Source organism: Agelaius phoeniceus, chromosome 19 (assembly GCF_051311805.1).
Source record: "Agelaius phoeniceus isolate bAgePho1 chromosome 19, bAgePho1.hap1, whole genome shotgun sequence".
Classification (NCBI taxonomy): domain Eukaryota; kingdom Metazoa; phylum Chordata; class Aves; order Passeriformes; family Icteridae; genus Agelaius; species Agelaius phoeniceus.
The window spans coordinates 12,616,896-12,633,073 of NC_135283.1; the positions used below are offsets into that span (position 1 = coordinate 12,616,896).

The window sequence follows — 16,178 nt, forward strand, 5'->3', positions numbered from 1 at the left end:
ATGGGGCTGCGATACTCTGTGTTCCCAGTGGAATTTGGGAGATCTTGTGTCCCACCACTGTCTCCTGCACTCTGTCACCTCGGGTGGGGCTGGGATGCTCCATGTTCCCAATGGAATTTGGGGGACCCTGTGTCCCAGTGGGAATGTGGGGACACTGTGCCCCAGCACGGTGCCACCTCTGTGCCAGGATGGGACCAGGATGCTCCGTGTTCCCAACTGGAACGGGGGGACACAGCACCGTGCCTCCCGCGCTTTGTCACTTGCCAGGACGCTCCTCATTCCCCAGGGGAACCGGGGCCGTGCCACCTGCACTCCATCACCGCCGGGCCGGGACGCTCCGCATTCCGCCGGGGCTGTGTGTCCGGGCTGTGTCCGCGGTCTGTTTGCAATCAGCCCCGGAGCCGCGTGCGGCCGGGCCCGGTGCCAGCCCCAGGCTGGAGAAGGGGGAGCGGGAGCGGCGGGAGCCAGAGCCGGGGAGCGCAGCCCGGCGAGCGGCCGCGGCAGCGGGACCGGGGAGGTGGCACCTGCCCTGGGGAGGGACAGCGGCCCCGGGGGACACGGGGACATGGCCCGGCTGCTGCCCCTGCTGCTGCTCGCCGCTCTGGGCTGCGCGGCCAGGCCGGGCCGGCGGCCGGCGCCGTGGGACGATGGAGCACTCGGTAATTCCATTCCCACCCTCGGGACCCCTTCCCACCAGGGGTGGGCACGGGGAACGGCCCGGCTGTGGGGCCGGGGTGAGGCTCCTGCTCCTGGGGGGCTGCTCGTGGTCCCAGCCCGGCCCCTCCAGCCCAGAGACCCCCGGCGAGGGGCTGCGCCAACCTGACGCTGGTGTTGGACAACTGGAAATTCGCCATCACCTCCCAGATGAGGAACCTGCTGCTGTCCGACCACCAGACCGTGCTGCCCGACTACGGCCGGTGAGGGGCCGGGGGATCCGGGGGGTCCCTGAGGGGATATTTGGGGTCCCTCGGGGGATTTCTGGGGGTCCCTGCCCTCATGGCGCCACGCCCTTAGGATCCCGGCGCTCTCGGGGGCCCTGGACGAGCTGTACCGGGATTTCCGCGGCCTGAAGGAGCAGCTGGGCCGGCTCTCGGATCGCTTCGCCCACCTCGAAGCCTCCGTGGAGCAGCTGAGCCGGGCCCGGGGCGCTGCAGCCCCCCCGCGCCGGGGAGGGGTCCCCCAAAACCCCCGGAGGGCCCCCGGGACCCCGCCGTGAGCGACCCCGACCCGGGCCCGGGGCTCAGCCAGGCTGGGGGGACAGGGGCAGGGCTTGGGGGGCTCAGCCAGGCTGGGGAGACAGGGGCAGGGCTGGGGGGAAAGGGGCAGGGCTGGGGGGCTCAGACTGGGGACATCACTTTGGGGAGGTTTCGGTAAAACGGGGGGCAGAGACATCACCTGGGGAGGCTCAGGGTGGGGGGCTAGGGTCGTCGCTTGAGGGGCTCAGGGTCATCATTTGGGGGGCTCAGGGTCATCGCTTGGGGGTCTCAGGGTCATCATTTGGGAGGTTCAGGGCCATCGCTTGGGGGTCTCAAGCTGAGGGGCTCAGGGTTATCTCTTGGGGGGGTCTCAAGCCGGGGGGGGCTCAGGGTCATCGCTTGGGGGTCTCAGCCAGACTTTTGGGAGGTCCATCCCCGTGGGTCAGGGTCAGCTCGGGGGGGGTCTCTGCCCCCCTCGGGGGTCGCACCCGACCCCTCTCTCTGTCTATCAATAAAGCCGCTGTCGCCAGCACCGACTCGCTCCTTTCTCCCGCCGTGCCGGGATGGGGGGGTCACTCATGGGACGAGGGTTCCTCCCCTCCCGGTACCGACCCCGGTACCGCCCCCCGTGCCGGGATGGGGGTGGGGGTTCCTCCCCTCCCGGTACCGACCCCCGGGAGCCGCCCCCCCCGCCCCGCGCCGCTTTACGGCCTGTCGTAAACTCCCCCCCGCCCATTGCGGCGGCCGCCGCGCAGCCGTAAAGCGGAGCCGCCCGCGCCCCCCGCCCGGTACCCGCGGCCCCTCCGGGAGGGATAGGGGGGGGCGGGATGGGGGGGAGAGGGGCGGGGGTTTGGGCGGGGGGCTGTGGCCTGGGCGGGGATGGGTCTGGGGTGGGGGGCTGCCCGTGGAGCTGGGCTTGGGGGGGGCCTGGGGGGGGGCTCAGTATGGGGGGGGCTGTAGGACAGGGTCTGGGGTACATGGCCTGTGATGTGCGGGGGTCGGGGGTGGGTCTGGGGTACAAGGAGTGTGATGGGGGGGATCTGGGGTGGGTCTTGGGTACAAGGACTGTGATGGGGGGGGTCTGGGGTATAAGGACTGTGATGTGCGGGGTTTGGGGTATAAGGACTGTGGTGTGGGGGGCTCTGGGGTGGGTCTGGAGGGTCTGGGGTACAAGGACTGTGATGTGGGGGGGTGTGGGAGCCGTGGAGGTGGGAATGGGGGGGCTGAGGTTGATGCTTGGGAGGGGGTTGCTTGTGGGGTTGGGCCTTAGGGTCTCATTCGGGGAGGAAGGGGCTGTGGGGCACAGGGGTCTGCAGGGCTGTGTCACCACACACTGCCACCACTCGGAGGTCCTGGCTCAGCCCCTCACACCCTCGGTGCCCCCTCCCCACACCCCCAGGCCGGCACCATGGCGCAGGTGGGGCACAGGGTGGATTACCTGGCCGGATTCTGCTGCCCGGTGGGGGGGCTGGTGGCGGGCAAGCCGCGGGTGCTGTGCCACGAGAATGAGATCTACCTCTCCAACGGCACCGAGTTCGTCTACGTGTACGACCAGGAGGGCAAAGTGCTCAAGGTGAGGGGCTTGGAGGGGTGGGGGTTCACTGTGCCCCCCATCCCATGGGGACACCCCTTTCCCTATCCCTGGATTCCCTCTGTCAGCATCCAACACACAAACCCTACAAGCAGCACCCTTTGCGCTGGGGTTTGTTGGGGTTTGGGGGTGCTGCCAGCTGGCCCCTCTCCCAGTCCTGTGGGACACACAGACTGCACAGGCTCATTCCCCCCAGCACAGGGGCTTCTCTCCCTTCTCCCCCAGGCCTGGCTGCTGTCCCCGCTGTCACAGCGCCCTGACTGACACGCTGCTGCCTTTGTTAATTTGTTCTGATTATCATTTCTAAGAAATCCACCGCTGTACGAGCGGGATCTGCCTCCCACACTGCGCTCCCGCTCGGCAAAGTAGAGCACGTACCCTGCTCCCTGTTTTCCTTCCCCTCAGGGAGCGGGAATGACAGGCTGCCTCAGCCCCTCTCCCACCCCCCTGCCCGGGAACACCCAGCTGGGTGCTGCTCAGGGATCCCTTTGTCCCTGGAAACCGCTTTGGATCCCCCTAGGAGCCTCCTTGTCCCTGCCGCCCCCGCGGGTGCCGTGGGAGGTGACATTTGGTTGTGTCCCTCCTGCCAGGCTGTATTCCGCTGCCCTGACCAGGTGTGGCACGTGGAGCTGCTGCCCCAGCCCCGGCAGCTCTACATCCTGTGTGCCCACAGCGGGATCTACTGCGTGTCCCTGGAGCAGCAGAGCAGGTGAGCAGGGGTGACCCCATCCCAGGGCTGCCCTGCCTGCCGTGGGAAACGTGAGGCTCTGGATCCATCTCTGCCGCTGCTAAAAGCTCTCCTGCAGGAGCTCGCTTCCCAGGGCCAGGCAAAGAGGCGGCCAAGGCACACGCTGGCTTCTCCCCACAGCTTGGCTCAGAGCTCTTCCCTGTTTTCCCAAAGGTTAATGGAGCAGACGGACGGCGACGGCCAAGAAAGCAACGGCCCTTCCGGCGTCTTCCCGGTGGAAGCGGACGCCTGCATCTTCCCCGACGCCAGCCTGAGCATGTTCACCCTGCTCAGCACCTTCGTCATCACGCTGGCCCAGGACGAGGGCAAGTGGTGGATGCGGCTGCACGAGCTGCCGCGCCCGGAGCAGGACGGGCCCCCGTACCGGCAGGTGAGCCAGGTGGAGTTCTGCCCCGGGAGCCCGCCCGGGGACACGGCGGGGGACGCGCCGCCCTCCTGCTTCCTGCCCGTGCTGTGCTGCGCGGCCGCGCCCGGCACCCAGGGGCTCTGGTGCTCGGGGGGCTTCGTGCTGGAGGAGCCCCTCTTCAGCCTCCTCTTCGGCATCGACGTGGCCATGCTGGAGTCGCCCATGATCCTGTGCGGCTTCCCGGACGGGCAGCTCTGCTCCGTGCCCCTCAAAGCCCTCAGCTCCTCGCCCGCCGCCGACGGCTGCCGTGACGTGTCCACACCAGCACCACCCGTGAAGATCCTGCACCACCTGGAGGAGCCCATCGTGTTCATCGGGGCGCTGCGCACCGAGCGGCGCGGACACGACGACGACAACGACGACGACGACACCGACACCGAGCAGCCCTCGGGAGAGCCCGGCTGTGACTGCGTGGTGGCCGTGGGCCACTACGGGAAGATGGTGGCGGTGAAGGCGGATCAGCGGGAGGAGGCCACGGTGCCGGAGCTCAGGGAGTATTACCTGCGGGGACCCATCCTGTGCGCGGCCTGCGGCAGCGGCTCCCGCATGTACTACAGCACCCACTCCGACATCTCCGCCGTCGACCTGGACTGGGCGGGCGACTCCTCGGACCCTGAGGACACGGAGAGCGGCGCCGGCGTGCTGCCCCCCGTGCTGTCCCCAGCCAGCCTGAGTATCTGTAGCGTGGTGGCTCTTTCCTTGTCCTCTCGGGCCTCGGAAGGTACTGGGGGCAGCAGGGTGGGATATCACATCTTCTCTGTCCACCTCCATGTGGGTTGGGTGGGGCTCCATCTTTCATCCTTGTTGGCTCCCCTTGGTTTTAAAAGTTGTTCTTGTCCATTGTGATTCCTGCTTGTCCCTGCTCGTTCCCAGTGCCTCAGCTTGGCATTGCAGGAGCTGGCCAGCCTTGGCAGCTGTGGGACAGCCCCAAGCCAGCTCGGATCAGGCTCCCTCCAAAAAGGGGGTGTTCAACGTGCCTCTGGACTGGCTGTCCACAGAGCCTGTGCCACCAGCTGGGCCTCTGTGTGACAGCTGGGTGCTGCTGGCCTTGGCTGGGGAGTGGCAGGCACAGGGTGGTGTCCCCTCTCAGGGCTTTGTGTGTGAGCAGGTTGTGCTGTGGTGATCCATGTCTGTCTCCATCACACCCCACTGCCTTGGGGAGGCAGTGCCATGCTGCTCCCTGTCCCCCCCACCTCAGCCATCCAGAAAGGCTCTGCTCCCTTCCTGGCCCCTGACCCACCCCGTCTGTGCCCGCAGGGGAGTCGGAGCTGTTGGCCCTGTCGGCCAAGGGCCGCCTCGTGTCCTGTGGGCTGTGCAGCCCCGAGGAGCCGGACGTGGAGCTGACCCCTGCTGAGATCGGCCGGAGGATCAAGGAGCTGCTGTCGGGCATAGGGGACACCTCAGAGAGGTAAAGGTGGAACCAAGTTCGGGGTTGTGCAGGTCATTGCCAGTAATTAATTATGGTTCGGGTAAGAGAGACCTTAAAGCTCATCCCATTCCACCCCCAGGGGCAGGGACACCTTCCACTGTCCCAGGTTGCTCCAAGCCCTGCCCAGCCTGGCCTAGGACACTGCCAGGGATCCAGGGGCAGCCACAGCTTTTCTGGACACTGTGCTAGGGCCTGCCCACCTTCAGAGAGAATAATTCCTTCCCAATATCCCATCTAACCCTGCCCTCTGGCAGTGGGAAGCCATTCCTCTTTATCCTTCACTCCAGGCTCTTGTCCAAAGTACCTCTCTAGCTCCCTTGGAGCCCCTTTAGGCACTGCGAGGGGCCCTAATGTCTCTCTGGAGCCTTTTTTTCTCCAGGCTGAACACCCCCATCTCTCCTCGAGCTTTTCTCTTGGAAAACTGCTCCAGCATTTACCTTTCCTGGCTGGGAAGCCCCCCCAGCCTCGATAATATAAAACCAGTGTTTGAGGGCAGCCCCCTCCCATGGCACAGCCACCCCCAGCGCCGTGGGCGGGCTGGCAGCGGCAGCCATGGCAGCAGAAGGTGGCACAGGCAGGGTGCCAGGCGCCTGCCACGCGTGCCAAGCCGGCAGTGACAGGCAGGGCAGGCACATGCCTCCATCCTCTGTGGCTAGCTGTGTGTGGGGAGGGGCTGGGGGTGAGCCCCCCTCCATCCACAGGGGGATTCCTGAGGTCTGGCTGTCCAGAGCCAGACTCCACAGGCTCAGCTCTGATGGGAACATGGATCTGTGGCTGCCATGGCAGAGAAGCTGGAGGTTTCCTGTGGTGGTGGGATCATGCCAGGAGCGGCTCAGCTTGGCAGCACAGCACCATCCCGGTGTCCCTCCCGTTGTTTCATCCCTGTCACATTGTCCTTGCAGAGTGTCCTTCCTGAAGAAGGCCGTGGACCAGAGGAACCGAGCCCTGGCCAGCCTGAACCAGGTGATGAACGTGAGCGCGGCGCTGCTCTCCAGCCAGGAGGGCCACAAGCCCATCGCCTGCACCGTCACTGCCAACTGGAGCTGCCTCCTGCTCCAGGACACCGTCACCATCTCCTGCTTGCTGGAAAACTGCAGCGAGTACAGCCTGGAGGAGGGCTGGACCCTCTGTGTCCAGCTCCTGGCCAGCCCCTGTGCCTTAGAGGAGGAATCCATGGATTCGGCCACCACCTTCACCTTCCCCATTGACCAGCTGCTCCCTGGCAACAAGCGGGAGCTGACGCTGCCCCTCGGCCCCGCTGCCGACACCAAGCTGGACCTGCCTCTGACCATCTCCTGTGCCCTCTACTACAGTTTGAGGGATATTTTGGGCAGTGGCTCCGACTCCTCCGAGGACCTGGATGACTTCCTGCCTGACGACTCGCCCCTGCTGTCCCCGGACAGGGAGGGGATCTGCCTGCCCCTCAGCCAATGCACCATTGACATGCTCCAGTGCCTCCGTTTCGGGAGCAGCCCCCCCGGGCCCAGCGCCCCCCCTGCCCCCTCAGACCCTGTGGAGACCTTCCTCAAAGTGTCCCAGGAACAGACTGAACCCGAGGAGGGGAAAACCCCGGCAGAGGAGAACCTGCCCCCCTCGGCAGCGTCCATCCGGGTGTCCTCGGAGCTGCTGAAAAGTGCTCTCAAAACCTCGGAAACAGGTGGGTCCCTGGAGAGGAGCATCCCAGGAGTCACAGAAGGTTCCTGGGGCAGGGGTGCTCGCAGGGTGGCACTGTCACAGCCCCTCACTTGGACACAGAGAGCTGTGTGACCCCACTGCCCCACCATTGCCTTGGCACATGTGGCGGTGGCACAACTCTGCGTGTCCCAATGTGGGGGGGTCCTCTGTTACCCCTGCCCCCTCAGGGGCTGTCTCAGGCACACGCTGTCAGCAGTGTCACATCTCTGCTCTGTCCTTTGGTCCCCAGATGTCCCACTTTGCTGTGCCACCCTGCGCTGGCTGCTGGCTGAGAACCCCGGGGCCGAGGCGCTGAGCAGCACGGAGGTGGCATCAGTGTGTGGCACGGCACCCGACGGTGCCCACGTCCAGCTGCTCGTCAGAGAGGCAAGGAATGGGTTAGCCCTGAGCCAAGGAATGGGTCAGCCTGCAGGGAAGCTCCATCCCACAAAGCCACTCCTTCCTGGAGCCAGGGAGATGAGTGGGTGCATGGCCACACCATTCTGACCCCCTCCCCTGGGCTGCACAGGCAGCATTCCCAGCCTGTTCTCCCAACCCTGGGCTTCCCAAAGGTTGTGGCCATTTCCCTCCCTCTCCACATTTCTTTGATTCTAGAAAATGCGCTGGGATTTGGGTTGTAAATCCACCCTGTGCAGAATTCCCCTCTAAAGGCACAGGGAAAACAGGGATTTCTGCCCAGCTCTCCTGCCTGACCCCACCTGAGGGGCCCCCAGGAACCTGGCACAGGTGGATTTGCACCTGAGAGCTCAGATGTCCCCAGGGTGATGAGTGACAGTGTTCATTCTGCCAGGGCTCACCTGGTAGCACCAGGCTGGGGACAACTGCTCCTGGGAGGGTGGGAGGGTTTGGGGGTGTCTGGAGCCTTCTGGGGAACCTGGTGCCTGTGGGGAGGGGCTCTGGCCCCCCACTGCCAGCGAGGGTGGCAGTGACACTGCTCTCACTGTCCAGGTGGCCATGAATGACCTGAGCCCTGCAGGTCCTATCCAGGCTGTGGAGATCCTGATGGAGAGCCCGTCCCTGGCCCACATGTGCAGGACACACCACGCCGTCATCCGGCGCATACAGGTACCCCCCCGGGCCAGGGGCACCCCAAGTGACCCCAAACCCCCTGGAATGGAGCCTGGGGTGCAGTGGGGGGTGCTTCTGTGGCACCATGGTGTCACAGACCAGCACCAGCACCTGGGGGTCCCCAGACCTGGGGGTCGCAAATGTGTAGCTCAGATTCCCTGAGATTGGGAATTCCCAAGGTTGGGGCTCCCAGGATCTGGGGGCTGCTGGAGCTGTGGCTCCCAATGCTGGGACTCCCAGAGCTGGGGGTCCCTGGGGCTGGGGTCCCTGGGGCTGGGGGTCCCTGGGGCTGGGGTCCCTGGGGCTGGAGTCCTTGGGGCTGGGGTCCCTGGGGCTGGGTGCTGCCAGCTCCCCCAGCATCCTCCCTCCCTCCCTCCCTCCCTGCCTGGCACAGGCGCTGGTGCTGGAGCAGGCGGCGCAGGGCTCGGGCCCCCCCGACCTCCGCATGCAGTACCTGCGTCAGATCCAGGCCAACCACGAGGTGAGCCCCCCGATCCCCTCCCTCCCCGTGGGGACCCCACCCCAGCCCGTCCCTCACCCCGGCCCCGCTCCCGCAGATGCTGCTGAAGGAGGCGCAGACCCTCCGGGACCAGCCGCCCCTGGGCGGGGACGGGGCTGAGGGCTCTGCCACGGCCACCGAGAAGCTCCTGAACATCTACCGGCAGCTGCGGAACCCCAGCCTGGTCCTGCTGTGAGCGGGGGGCGGCCAGCCCGCCCCAAACCCCGCCGGCCGGGGTGGGGGCCCACGGGAGAGCCCCCCACCTCACCCCACCCCACCAGAGCAGGAGCGGGGCCGGTGGCCGGTCTGGGCGGGGGGTGTGTCTGTGCGTGTTTCGTGGTCGTGTTGTCGGCAGCACCGGGGAGGTCTCGGGGCTCCGGTGGCGGAGCGGGGGCTCCTGGGCTGGCCCAGCCCTGCCCCGCCGCCCCCCAGCCCGGCCAGGCCGGGGCAGCCCCCCGGGGCCGCGCTGTCTTGTGGATCCGTGGTAGTGTAGTGGCCGTGCCGAGCCGGGCCGGCCGCGGGCTGAGCCCCCCGAGCCGCCTTCAGGATCAGGACAAACAGGGTGCTGTGCCCGGGGGAGCCCCGTTTTCTGCTGGGCAGGGGAGGGGGTCTCCGCTCCCCCGTTGTTTCTATAAATGATCTCGTATCTCCATGCTGGTGCGGCGTGGTCCGGCCCCGGCCCCTCCCGCACCTCTCCACTGTCTGTAACTCTGTCGTCTGCCATGAAAACGATCCTGTTGCTCACCCCGTGCCTGGCTCTGTTCCTTTCCATCCTCCCGGAGGGTCCTGGCAGCTCTCGGGGTGGGGGTCTTCCAGTGCCACCCCCCTGCTCTCCCCCAGCCTGGCAGAGGAGCCACCCCCTCGGGCTCCTGCCTGCTGTGGCTTTGCTGACCCCCCCATCCCGTGTGGCGCCCTGGGGGTCCCTGCATCCCCCTGGCCCCCGGATCAGCCCCTTCCACGGGGTCTGCGCACTCCTGGGAGGGAAACAGGGCTGGATCTCCGTGGGAAGGAGGACGCGGTGGGTGCCGTGCTGTGATCCAGGTGACTTTAATGCCGTGAGTCGCGGGGGCGGGGACACAGCTGCCACCACCCCGCATTGCCAGGGGCAGGGGCCGGGGGGTGGCCGCGGCGGGGGCTCCGGGGGTGGCTCAGTACTCCCAGAGCGTGGCCCGCAGCACGGACTCGCTGTCGGCGCGCAGCGTCCCCGCGGGGTCCCCGCGCAGGTACCGCCCGTTCTTCCCTTTGATGGCCACGCGGCCCCGCTCCCGGAACTCGAAGAAGAAATCCTCGGACAGGTCCCCGTCGCTGCACACCGAGCCGCTGCTCGCCACGTACCAGTACTTGCCCCCCTGGCCTGCGGGGAGCCTCGGGGGTGTCAGTGCGGGCCGGATGGAGCCCCAGGGCCACCCCATCCACCCCATAGCCCCCCTCCCGCCCACCCACCTTGGATCTGGTAGGCGCCGTCGCTGAAGCTGATGTGGAAGACGTCGTAGACGGAGCGGTTGGAGTCGAGCAGGTTGGAGCCCCGGTGGTAGCAGACGAAGCCGTGCTCCCCCCGCAGCACCAGCATGGGCCGGTTGATCAGCTTCAGAGTGAACTCCTCATCCTCCCCTGCGCAGCACGCAGCCCTCAGCACCCCGCGGCACCCCCCGTCCCCCCCCGTGCCCCCCAGCACTCACCCACGGTGTCGCTGACAGCTGCCAGCTGCCCGTTCCTCTTGGTGCAGACGTAGCGGCCGTTGCTGGCGCGCAGGGCCACGCGCCGCCCGCGCCACTCGATGTCAAACATGGTGTTGGCAGCGCTGGTGACAGAGGGACAGCATGAATTAGGGGTGCCTGTGTCCCCCCAAACCATCTCTGAACCCCACGCTGCAGCCTCACTCACATTTCGGTGGCCACGGCCTGGATGCCCCCGTGGGCCACCAGGGTCCAGTAACTGCCGGTGTTGGTGTGGAGGCTGCACTTGTTGGTGTCGCGGTCGATCTGCAGCTGGAAGGTCTCGTGGTTCAGCTCCTCGTCCTGGTTTGCAGAGACATTCACACCTGGGGGAGAGTGGATGTTGGTGCTAGTCCTGCTCTGGGCGTGAGCACTGGTCACACTCCAGCCATCAGCGCCACTCCTGGTCCAGCAACTGGCACTGGTCCTGTCCTGGCCCTGGGCAGAAGCCTCAGTCTGGCCATGGTCACTGATCCCACTTTGGCACTAGTTGGCACCAGTCCTACTCCAGTCATCATCAGTGACCCTGCTGTGTCCATTGTCACCAATCCCAACCCCGCCACAGGCACTGATCCCACTGAGCCATTGTCACCAGTTCCACTCAGGCCATCAGGACCAATTCCAGCCCAGCCCATTGTCACTGTCCCATTCCAGCCATTGGCACCCATCCTGTTCCAGCCATGGGTATCGGTTCCACTCTGTTGGCTCCTGTCACCAAAGCCACTCTGTCCACGGTCACTGATCCCACTGTGGCCATTGGCAGCAATCCTGCTCTGGCCAGCAGGGCCAATCCCTTTCCAGCCATTGTCCCACCCCACCCATCACCACTGCTGCCCCTGCCCCCAAATCCTCCTGCGAACAATTGTGCTAATTGGGCTGGTTAATCAGCTTGTCACCGCCGTGTCCATCTGGTCACAACCCCCTATTTATAGCTGGTCCCCCTCGTCACCCGGCACTAAGCTGCTTGGCACAGGGGTGGCACAGTCCCTGAGGGGCACCTGGGGGCGAGTGGGGTCCCTTGGGTCTCCAGCAAGGGGTTCTGCTCACCTGTGGTCACATCCTCTGGCTCTACACACGTGTGTCCACACAGGGCATCGTGTGTGGCGTGCACAGGCACATGTGTGAACATGTGGATGCTGCACGGAGCGTGATACACCTGTGTGTGTGTGTGTGTGTGTGCATGTACACACCTGTGCACACCTACACCTCTGCACGTGTTCACACACACACACACAGCCCTGTGCACACCCACAGAGCCCTGCACATGCACACACGTGTGTACACACACCCCCCATGCCTTCCCCCCCAGCTGCTCCCACTCCATCCTCACTGACCTCAGCCCCCCCCGGCAGACAGGACCCCCATATCCTTCTCCAGCAGCCAGGTTGGGGTCCCCCATGTCCCCAGGATGTGGCCGTAGGGTCCCCCCCAGGCAGCCACAGCCCTGTGGGGTTGCTGCTGTGGGGTCTGCCCCAGGGTGGGGGTCCCAGGAGTGCTCCCACAGAGCTGTGGGGGTCCCTGGATGGGCAGGGAGCGGGTGTGGGGAGCTCTTACCCTGCCGGATGGAGACATATCTGCCATTGGCCGCCGTGAACACCACCTGGGGGTGACTCTCCTCCAGGTCAAAGAGTTCATCTTTGCCCGGCTTGGAGCTGCGGCCGGATTTGAGGGTGCCGGTGGGTCCGGTGGGCGCCAGGTACTTCCCGTCGCAGTCCTTGAACGCCAACTTGCCCGCCTTGAACTCGAGGGTGTAGCCGGTGCCGGCGCCGGGCTCGGGCACCAGGGTGCCATCACAGCGCAGGTAGCGCTCGTCGGCCGTGCGCAGGCTGTACTTCTTGTCCTGGAAGCAGAGCGTGATGAGCGCGTCCACCCCCCAGGGCAGGTTGCTGTCGGTGGCGATCTCGTCCTCGTGGGCGCTCAGGTGGGCGTAGCGGCGGCGGCTGACGCTCAGCAGGTTGGCCTGGGGGTGCATGGCCAGGTGCACGGTCCAGAGCTCGCCCTCGGTCACGCTGGGGGCGAAGCAGGACAGCCGGTCCTCGCGGCCGCCGAAGAAGCGCCGGTGCGGGGCCGACTGCAGCGCCCAGCGCCCGTCCGACTGCGTGATGATGCTGAAGCCTTCGTCCCGGCCCGGCTGCTCCGCCTCGCAGCGCACCTTGCCGTCCTTGTCGGCGCCCAGGTAGCGGCCCAGGTGGCTCTTGAGGAAGACGATGGAGCTGTCGGCTTCATCCTGCTCCAGCGTCCAGATCTGCTTGCGCTTGAGGCTGGGCGCCGAGGCGTTCACCTTGTAGCCGAAGCTCTCCGCAGTCAGGTACCGGCTCTCGCAGTTGATCAACCCGAACTGGATCTTCAGCACCTGGTGGATCCCATTCGTTGGCATCTTCCGCCGAGGCGGGGCGGCCCCCGGGGGCCGGCGGGGGCTCCCCGGCGCTGCCGAGCCCGGGCGTCGCGGCGGGGCCGGACGGAGCGCCCGCGGCGGGGGCGGCTGCGCTGCCCCGGACCCACGGAGCGGGACGGGGCCCCGGGGCGGCTGCGACCCGTTCGATTACCCGCAGGTGGGATTAGAGACCGGCCGGCTTGCGATGGGCACCGGGGGCGCCCGGGCGAGGGGGCACCGCGGCAGCCCCCGGCCACGCCACCGTCCCTCGCCGCGGCCCCGTCCTGCTGTGGCGGAGCCGCGGGTGGAAAACTTGGGTGGGAACCCGATCCGGGCCGGCGTATCCGTTCCGATCCCGGCGGGTTAAGGTTACCGGCCCCTCTGATTCAGCAGCGGGTCACCTCCAGCCGCGCCGCCTCCCGGCCAGCCCCTAAGCGCCTTTTCCAATTAGCCAGGCATTTTGATTAGTGTAAACCTTTTATCCTGCTTTGGGGCCCTTGGCCTCCATCTGTCCTGTGGCCCCAAATCCCTCCTGCAGCTGTGGATCGGGGTCACGGACGCCCCCGAGGGGCGTGGGCTCCTTCGGGGCTGAGCCCGCCCGGAGCTCATGGCAGAGATGAGGGCCCGGCCCCTTGGGGGGGACAGGAGAGGATGGGGGCGTGGGGGACAGGAGGGGACAGCGGGGTAGGGGACAGTCCCCACTCCAACCCCAGCCCTGCTGGGACCCCCGGCCTCGGCCGCGCTCCACTGGCGGCCCCTGGGGACAGGCGGGGACGGGCTCTGTCACCACCCGGGCCCCCCGAAGTGCCCCGACCCCCGTGCCGGGGTCTGGCCGTGCCGTGACGGTGCCGCTCCGGCTCCCGCCGCCGTCCCCCCGGCCCTGCGGCTCCGGTGTCAGCCCGGTGCCCGGTTATTGTTCCCGCAAACAGCCCCAGCTTTGGTTGCTCATGACTTTTTCATGCCGGGCTGGCGCTGCCCGCGCCGGGGGGTGCCGAGGCCTCCCGAGCCGCGACACCCGAGCCGCGCCCGCCCGGCCGCTGTAACTGACCCCCGAAACGGAGCCGGCTCGGCTTTCGGGCCCCGCCGCAGGGGGAATAAGTGGGTCAGGGTCCTGGGGGGCCCGGGGGGGCCGTGGGGGCCCGCGCGGCTCTCGGTGGGTGCCCGCCGGCACCTGCCCGGCAGCGCGGCCGGGAGCGGCATTTATACATCCCGGCCCCCCCGCTCCCCCGGCGGGGTCAGGTTGCCCTCGGGGGGGCCCTGGGCGCTGTCCCACAGGCACAGCGTGTCCCTGCGCCCCCCCTGCCCGGGGACAGCCGGACCCCTCCCCACTGAGGGCTGCTGGGACCGGACGTGCTTGTGACAGCCCCTCTGGGCACCGCAGGGGGCTGGAGTGGGCGACCCCTCCGGGTGGGTGTCCCCCCGATTTCCATCCAACACAGGAGGAAAATGGGGGTCCTGGGCTGCCAGGGGGGGTCCCCAGCCCACAGCACTGGTGGGGGGTTGGCAGAGGGGAAGGGGGGAGGGGGGCTCAGCTGTGCCCCACACGCTCGGCAGGGTCAGGCGGGGTCCTGGGGAGGGGGTCGGGGTCAGAGGGTGTCGGGGCGCTGATGGGGGGAGCCCCTCCTGGTGTCCATCCAGGGAGGGGTACGGGGGGGCTGTTGCGGTACCTGGGGGCCCCAGTCCCTGGCAGGGAGCTGGCAGAGGGATGGGGGGGGCTCAACCGTGCCCCAGCAGTCCGGGGGTGTCAGGGCAGGGGCTCGGGGGGTCCGGTGGGGGATCAGAAGGGGAATCGGGGACCTACGAGGTGGGACCCGCCCATCACCGTCCCATCACTCCGCCCCTGCGCACGGGCAGCGGGGACGGACGGACGGACGGACGGATGGACAGACACCGGGCGGCGGGGCGTGCCGGGGGTGGTGCCTTCCTCCTCCTCTTCCTCCTCCTCCTTTTCCTCCTCCTCCTCCTGGTCCTCCCGCCCCTGCCCCTCCCTGCCCGGCCCTGCCCTCCCTGAGTCACGGGTGGGGGCGGCCCCGGGGCTGTGTCCGGGCGGGGGGTGCGGCCGGGATGTCCCCCGGGGACCCGCGGGATGCGGGTGTCACCTGCGCAGCCCCCCCGAGCCAGACCCCCCCCCGGGGCCCTCTATGTCCCATCACGGCCCGGCTCGGGGACACGGGACCCCTGGAGCTGTGCCGGGACCCTCCAGGACCTTTGTCATCCCCCCGAGGCCAACCCGAGTCGCTGCCGTCTCTGCAGCCCGACAGTGTCCGTGTCACCCATCCCGGTGGCACCGGGAGCTGCTGGGGAGGGCTGGGCAGGGGTGGGAATCCCGTGGGACGTGGGGACGCCGGTGGCCACCACTGCCATGGGCCTGAGTGGCACCAGGAGCTGGCGTGGGTGGCCTGTGGGACGGTATGTGGCTACCTGGCACGGCACCTGGCACGATAGGTGGCTGCTCGGGATGGCCCATGGCTACTGTGACATGGGACATTGGCTACCTGAGGTGACATGGCTGCTTGACACGGGGTGTGGCTGCTTGAATGGGGACATGGTGCATGGCTGCCTGGTGGTACACGGCTACCTGGGGTGGCACCTGGGCCCCTGGCACAGCTGTGGCTACCTGACATAGGGTGTGCCCACCCGAGATGGTACCAGGCTTCCTGACACAGTGTGTGCCCACCCGAGATGGTACCAGGCTGCCTGACACAGTGTGTGCCCACTTGAGATGGTACCTGGCTACCTGACACAGTGTGTGCCCAGTTGAGATGGTACCAGGCTACCTGACACAGTGTGTGCCCAGTTGAGATGGTACCAGGCTTCCTGACACAGTGTGTGCCCACCCGAGATGGTACCAGGCTGCCTGACACAGTGTGTGCCCACTTGAGATGGTACCTGGCTACCTGATGCAGGGTGTGCCCACCTGAGATGGCACCAGGCTGCCTGATGTGCTTTGTGGGCATGGCTACCTGGCATGGGGCGTGGCTGCCTGCTCCTGGCATGACCACCCAGGACCCCTGGCACTCATCTGGCTGGCACCGCACAGGTGGCAGCCATGGCAGGGGGGGCACAGGGCCCAGGGCACCCCCGAGGGAAAGGAGCTCGGGCATGGGGAGCCCCCAGGCTGGCTGGGGGTGCGCTGGGGCGGCTCCATTGGGGTGTCCCTGGGGTCACCGGGATGTCACCCCAGGTGTGCGGGGGACGCGGGGCAGCACAGCTGGGGCTGGGGGTGCCGTGCCCCGGGGAGAGCTGTCACCTCTGGGACACGCAGTGTCACCTGGGGGTGCAGGGTCGAGCAGGGCTGCACCGGGGGGTCCCCAGCCCGGTGCTGGGGGGTCCCGGGTGGGTGTCACGGGTGGGGTGTGCAGGACCCCCGGTCGGGGGTGCAGGTGGGTAAAGGGGGGTGCCAGGGCCAGGTGGGGGTGCAGGTGCCATGAGAAGGGGGGGCCCGGTGCCCGTGGGG

The 16,178-nt window shown here is 67.4% G+C and overlaps 3 protein-coding genes across 5 annotated transcripts; 2 read left to right on the plus strand and 1 right to left on the minus strand.

Annotated features, from left to right (window-relative positions):
* Positions 1-49: 49 nt before the first annotated feature.
* LOC129127971 (uncharacterized) lies at positions 50-1,278 on the plus strand. The gene is made up of 3 exons (XM_054644967.2): positions 50-659; positions 788-917; positions 1,015-1,278. The coding sequence occupies exons 1-3, from the start codon at positions 95-97 to the stop codon at positions 1,214-1,216; spliced, it is 897 nt and encodes a 298-aa protein (XP_054500942.2). The 5' UTR covers positions 50-94; the 3' UTR covers positions 1,217-1,278.
* Positions 1,279-1,874: 596 nt separating this feature from the next.
* FAAP100 (FA core complex associated protein 100) lies at positions 1,875-9,376 on the plus strand. 2 transcript variants are annotated; one of them, XM_077188270.1, is made up of 10 exons: positions 1,875-1,984; positions 2,596-2,769; positions 3,378-3,496; positions 3,689-4,662; positions 5,199-5,349; positions 6,273-7,027; positions 7,295-7,431; positions 8,014-8,130; positions 8,528-8,614; positions 8,691-9,376. In XM_077188270.1, exons 2-10 carry the CDS (start codon positions 2,605-2,607, stop codon positions 8,826-8,828), a joined length of 2,643 nt encoding a protein of 880 aa, XP_077044385.1. In that variant the 5' UTR covers positions 1,875-1,984; positions 2,596-2,604; the 3' UTR covers positions 8,829-9,376. The 2 variants fall into 2 exon arrangements, with proteins under 2 accessions (XP_077044385.1, XP_054501201.1); XM_054645226.2 differs by lacking the exon at positions 1,875-1,984 and having other exon boundaries at positions 2,463-2,769.
* A 305-nt stretch (positions 9,377-9,681) lies between these two features.
* FSCN2 (fascin actin-bundling protein 2, retinal) lies at positions 9,682-12,724 on the minus strand. Of its 2 annotated transcripts, none has more exons than XM_054645323.2 (5): positions 11,902-12,724; positions 10,517-10,673; positions 10,312-10,433; positions 10,076-10,243; positions 9,682-9,986 (listed from the first exon to the last, which is right to left on the minus strand). In XM_054645323.2, exons 1-5 carry the CDS (start codon positions 12,722-12,724, stop codon positions 9,781-9,783), a joined length of 1,476 nt encoding a protein of 491 aa, XP_054501298.1. In that variant the 3' UTR covers positions 9,682-9,780. The 2 variants fall into 2 exon arrangements, with proteins under 2 accessions (XP_054501298.1, XP_077044412.1); XM_077188297.1 differs by having other exon boundaries at positions 10,279-10,433.
* Between the last annotated feature and the right edge of the window lie 3,454 nt (positions 12,725-16,178).

Coding starts and splice junctions, on each gene's coding strand:
- FAAP100 (XM_077188270.1), top strand. CDS start 2,605: ATGGCGCAGGTGGGGCACAGGGTGGATTACCTGGCCGGATTCTGCTGC. Junction 4,663..5,198: donor GTCCTCTCGGGCCTCGGAAG/GTACTGGGGGCA, acceptor CTGTGCCCGCAG/GGGAGTCGGAGCTGTTGGCC. Junction 7,432..8,013: donor TCCAGCTGCTCGTCAGAGAG/GCAAGGAATGGG, acceptor CTCACTGTCCAG/GTGGCCATGAATGACCTGAG.
- LOC129127971 (XM_054644967.2), top strand. CDS start 95: ATGCTCCATGTTCCCAATGGAATTTGGGGGACCCTGTGTCCCAGTGGG. Junction 660..787: donor GTGGGACGATGGAGCACTCG/GTAATTCCATTC, acceptor CGGCCCCTCCAG/CCCAGAGACCCCCGGCGAGG. Junction 918..1,014: donor GTGCTGCCCGACTACGGCCG/GTGAGGGGCCGG, acceptor CCACGCCCTTAG/GATCCCGGCGCTCTCGGGGG.
- FSCN2 (XM_077188297.1), bottom strand. CDS start 12,724: ATGCCAACGAATGGGATCCACCAGGTGCTGAAGATCCAGTTCGGGTTG. Junction 10,244..10,278: donor GGCACGGGGGGGGACGGGGG/GTGCCGCGGGGT, acceptor CGTGCTGCGCAG/GGGAGGATGAGGAGTTCACT. Junction 9,987..10,075: donor CGGCGCCTACCAGATCCAAG/GTGGGTGGGCGG, acceptor GGCTCCCCGCAG/GCCAGGGGGGCAAGTACTGG.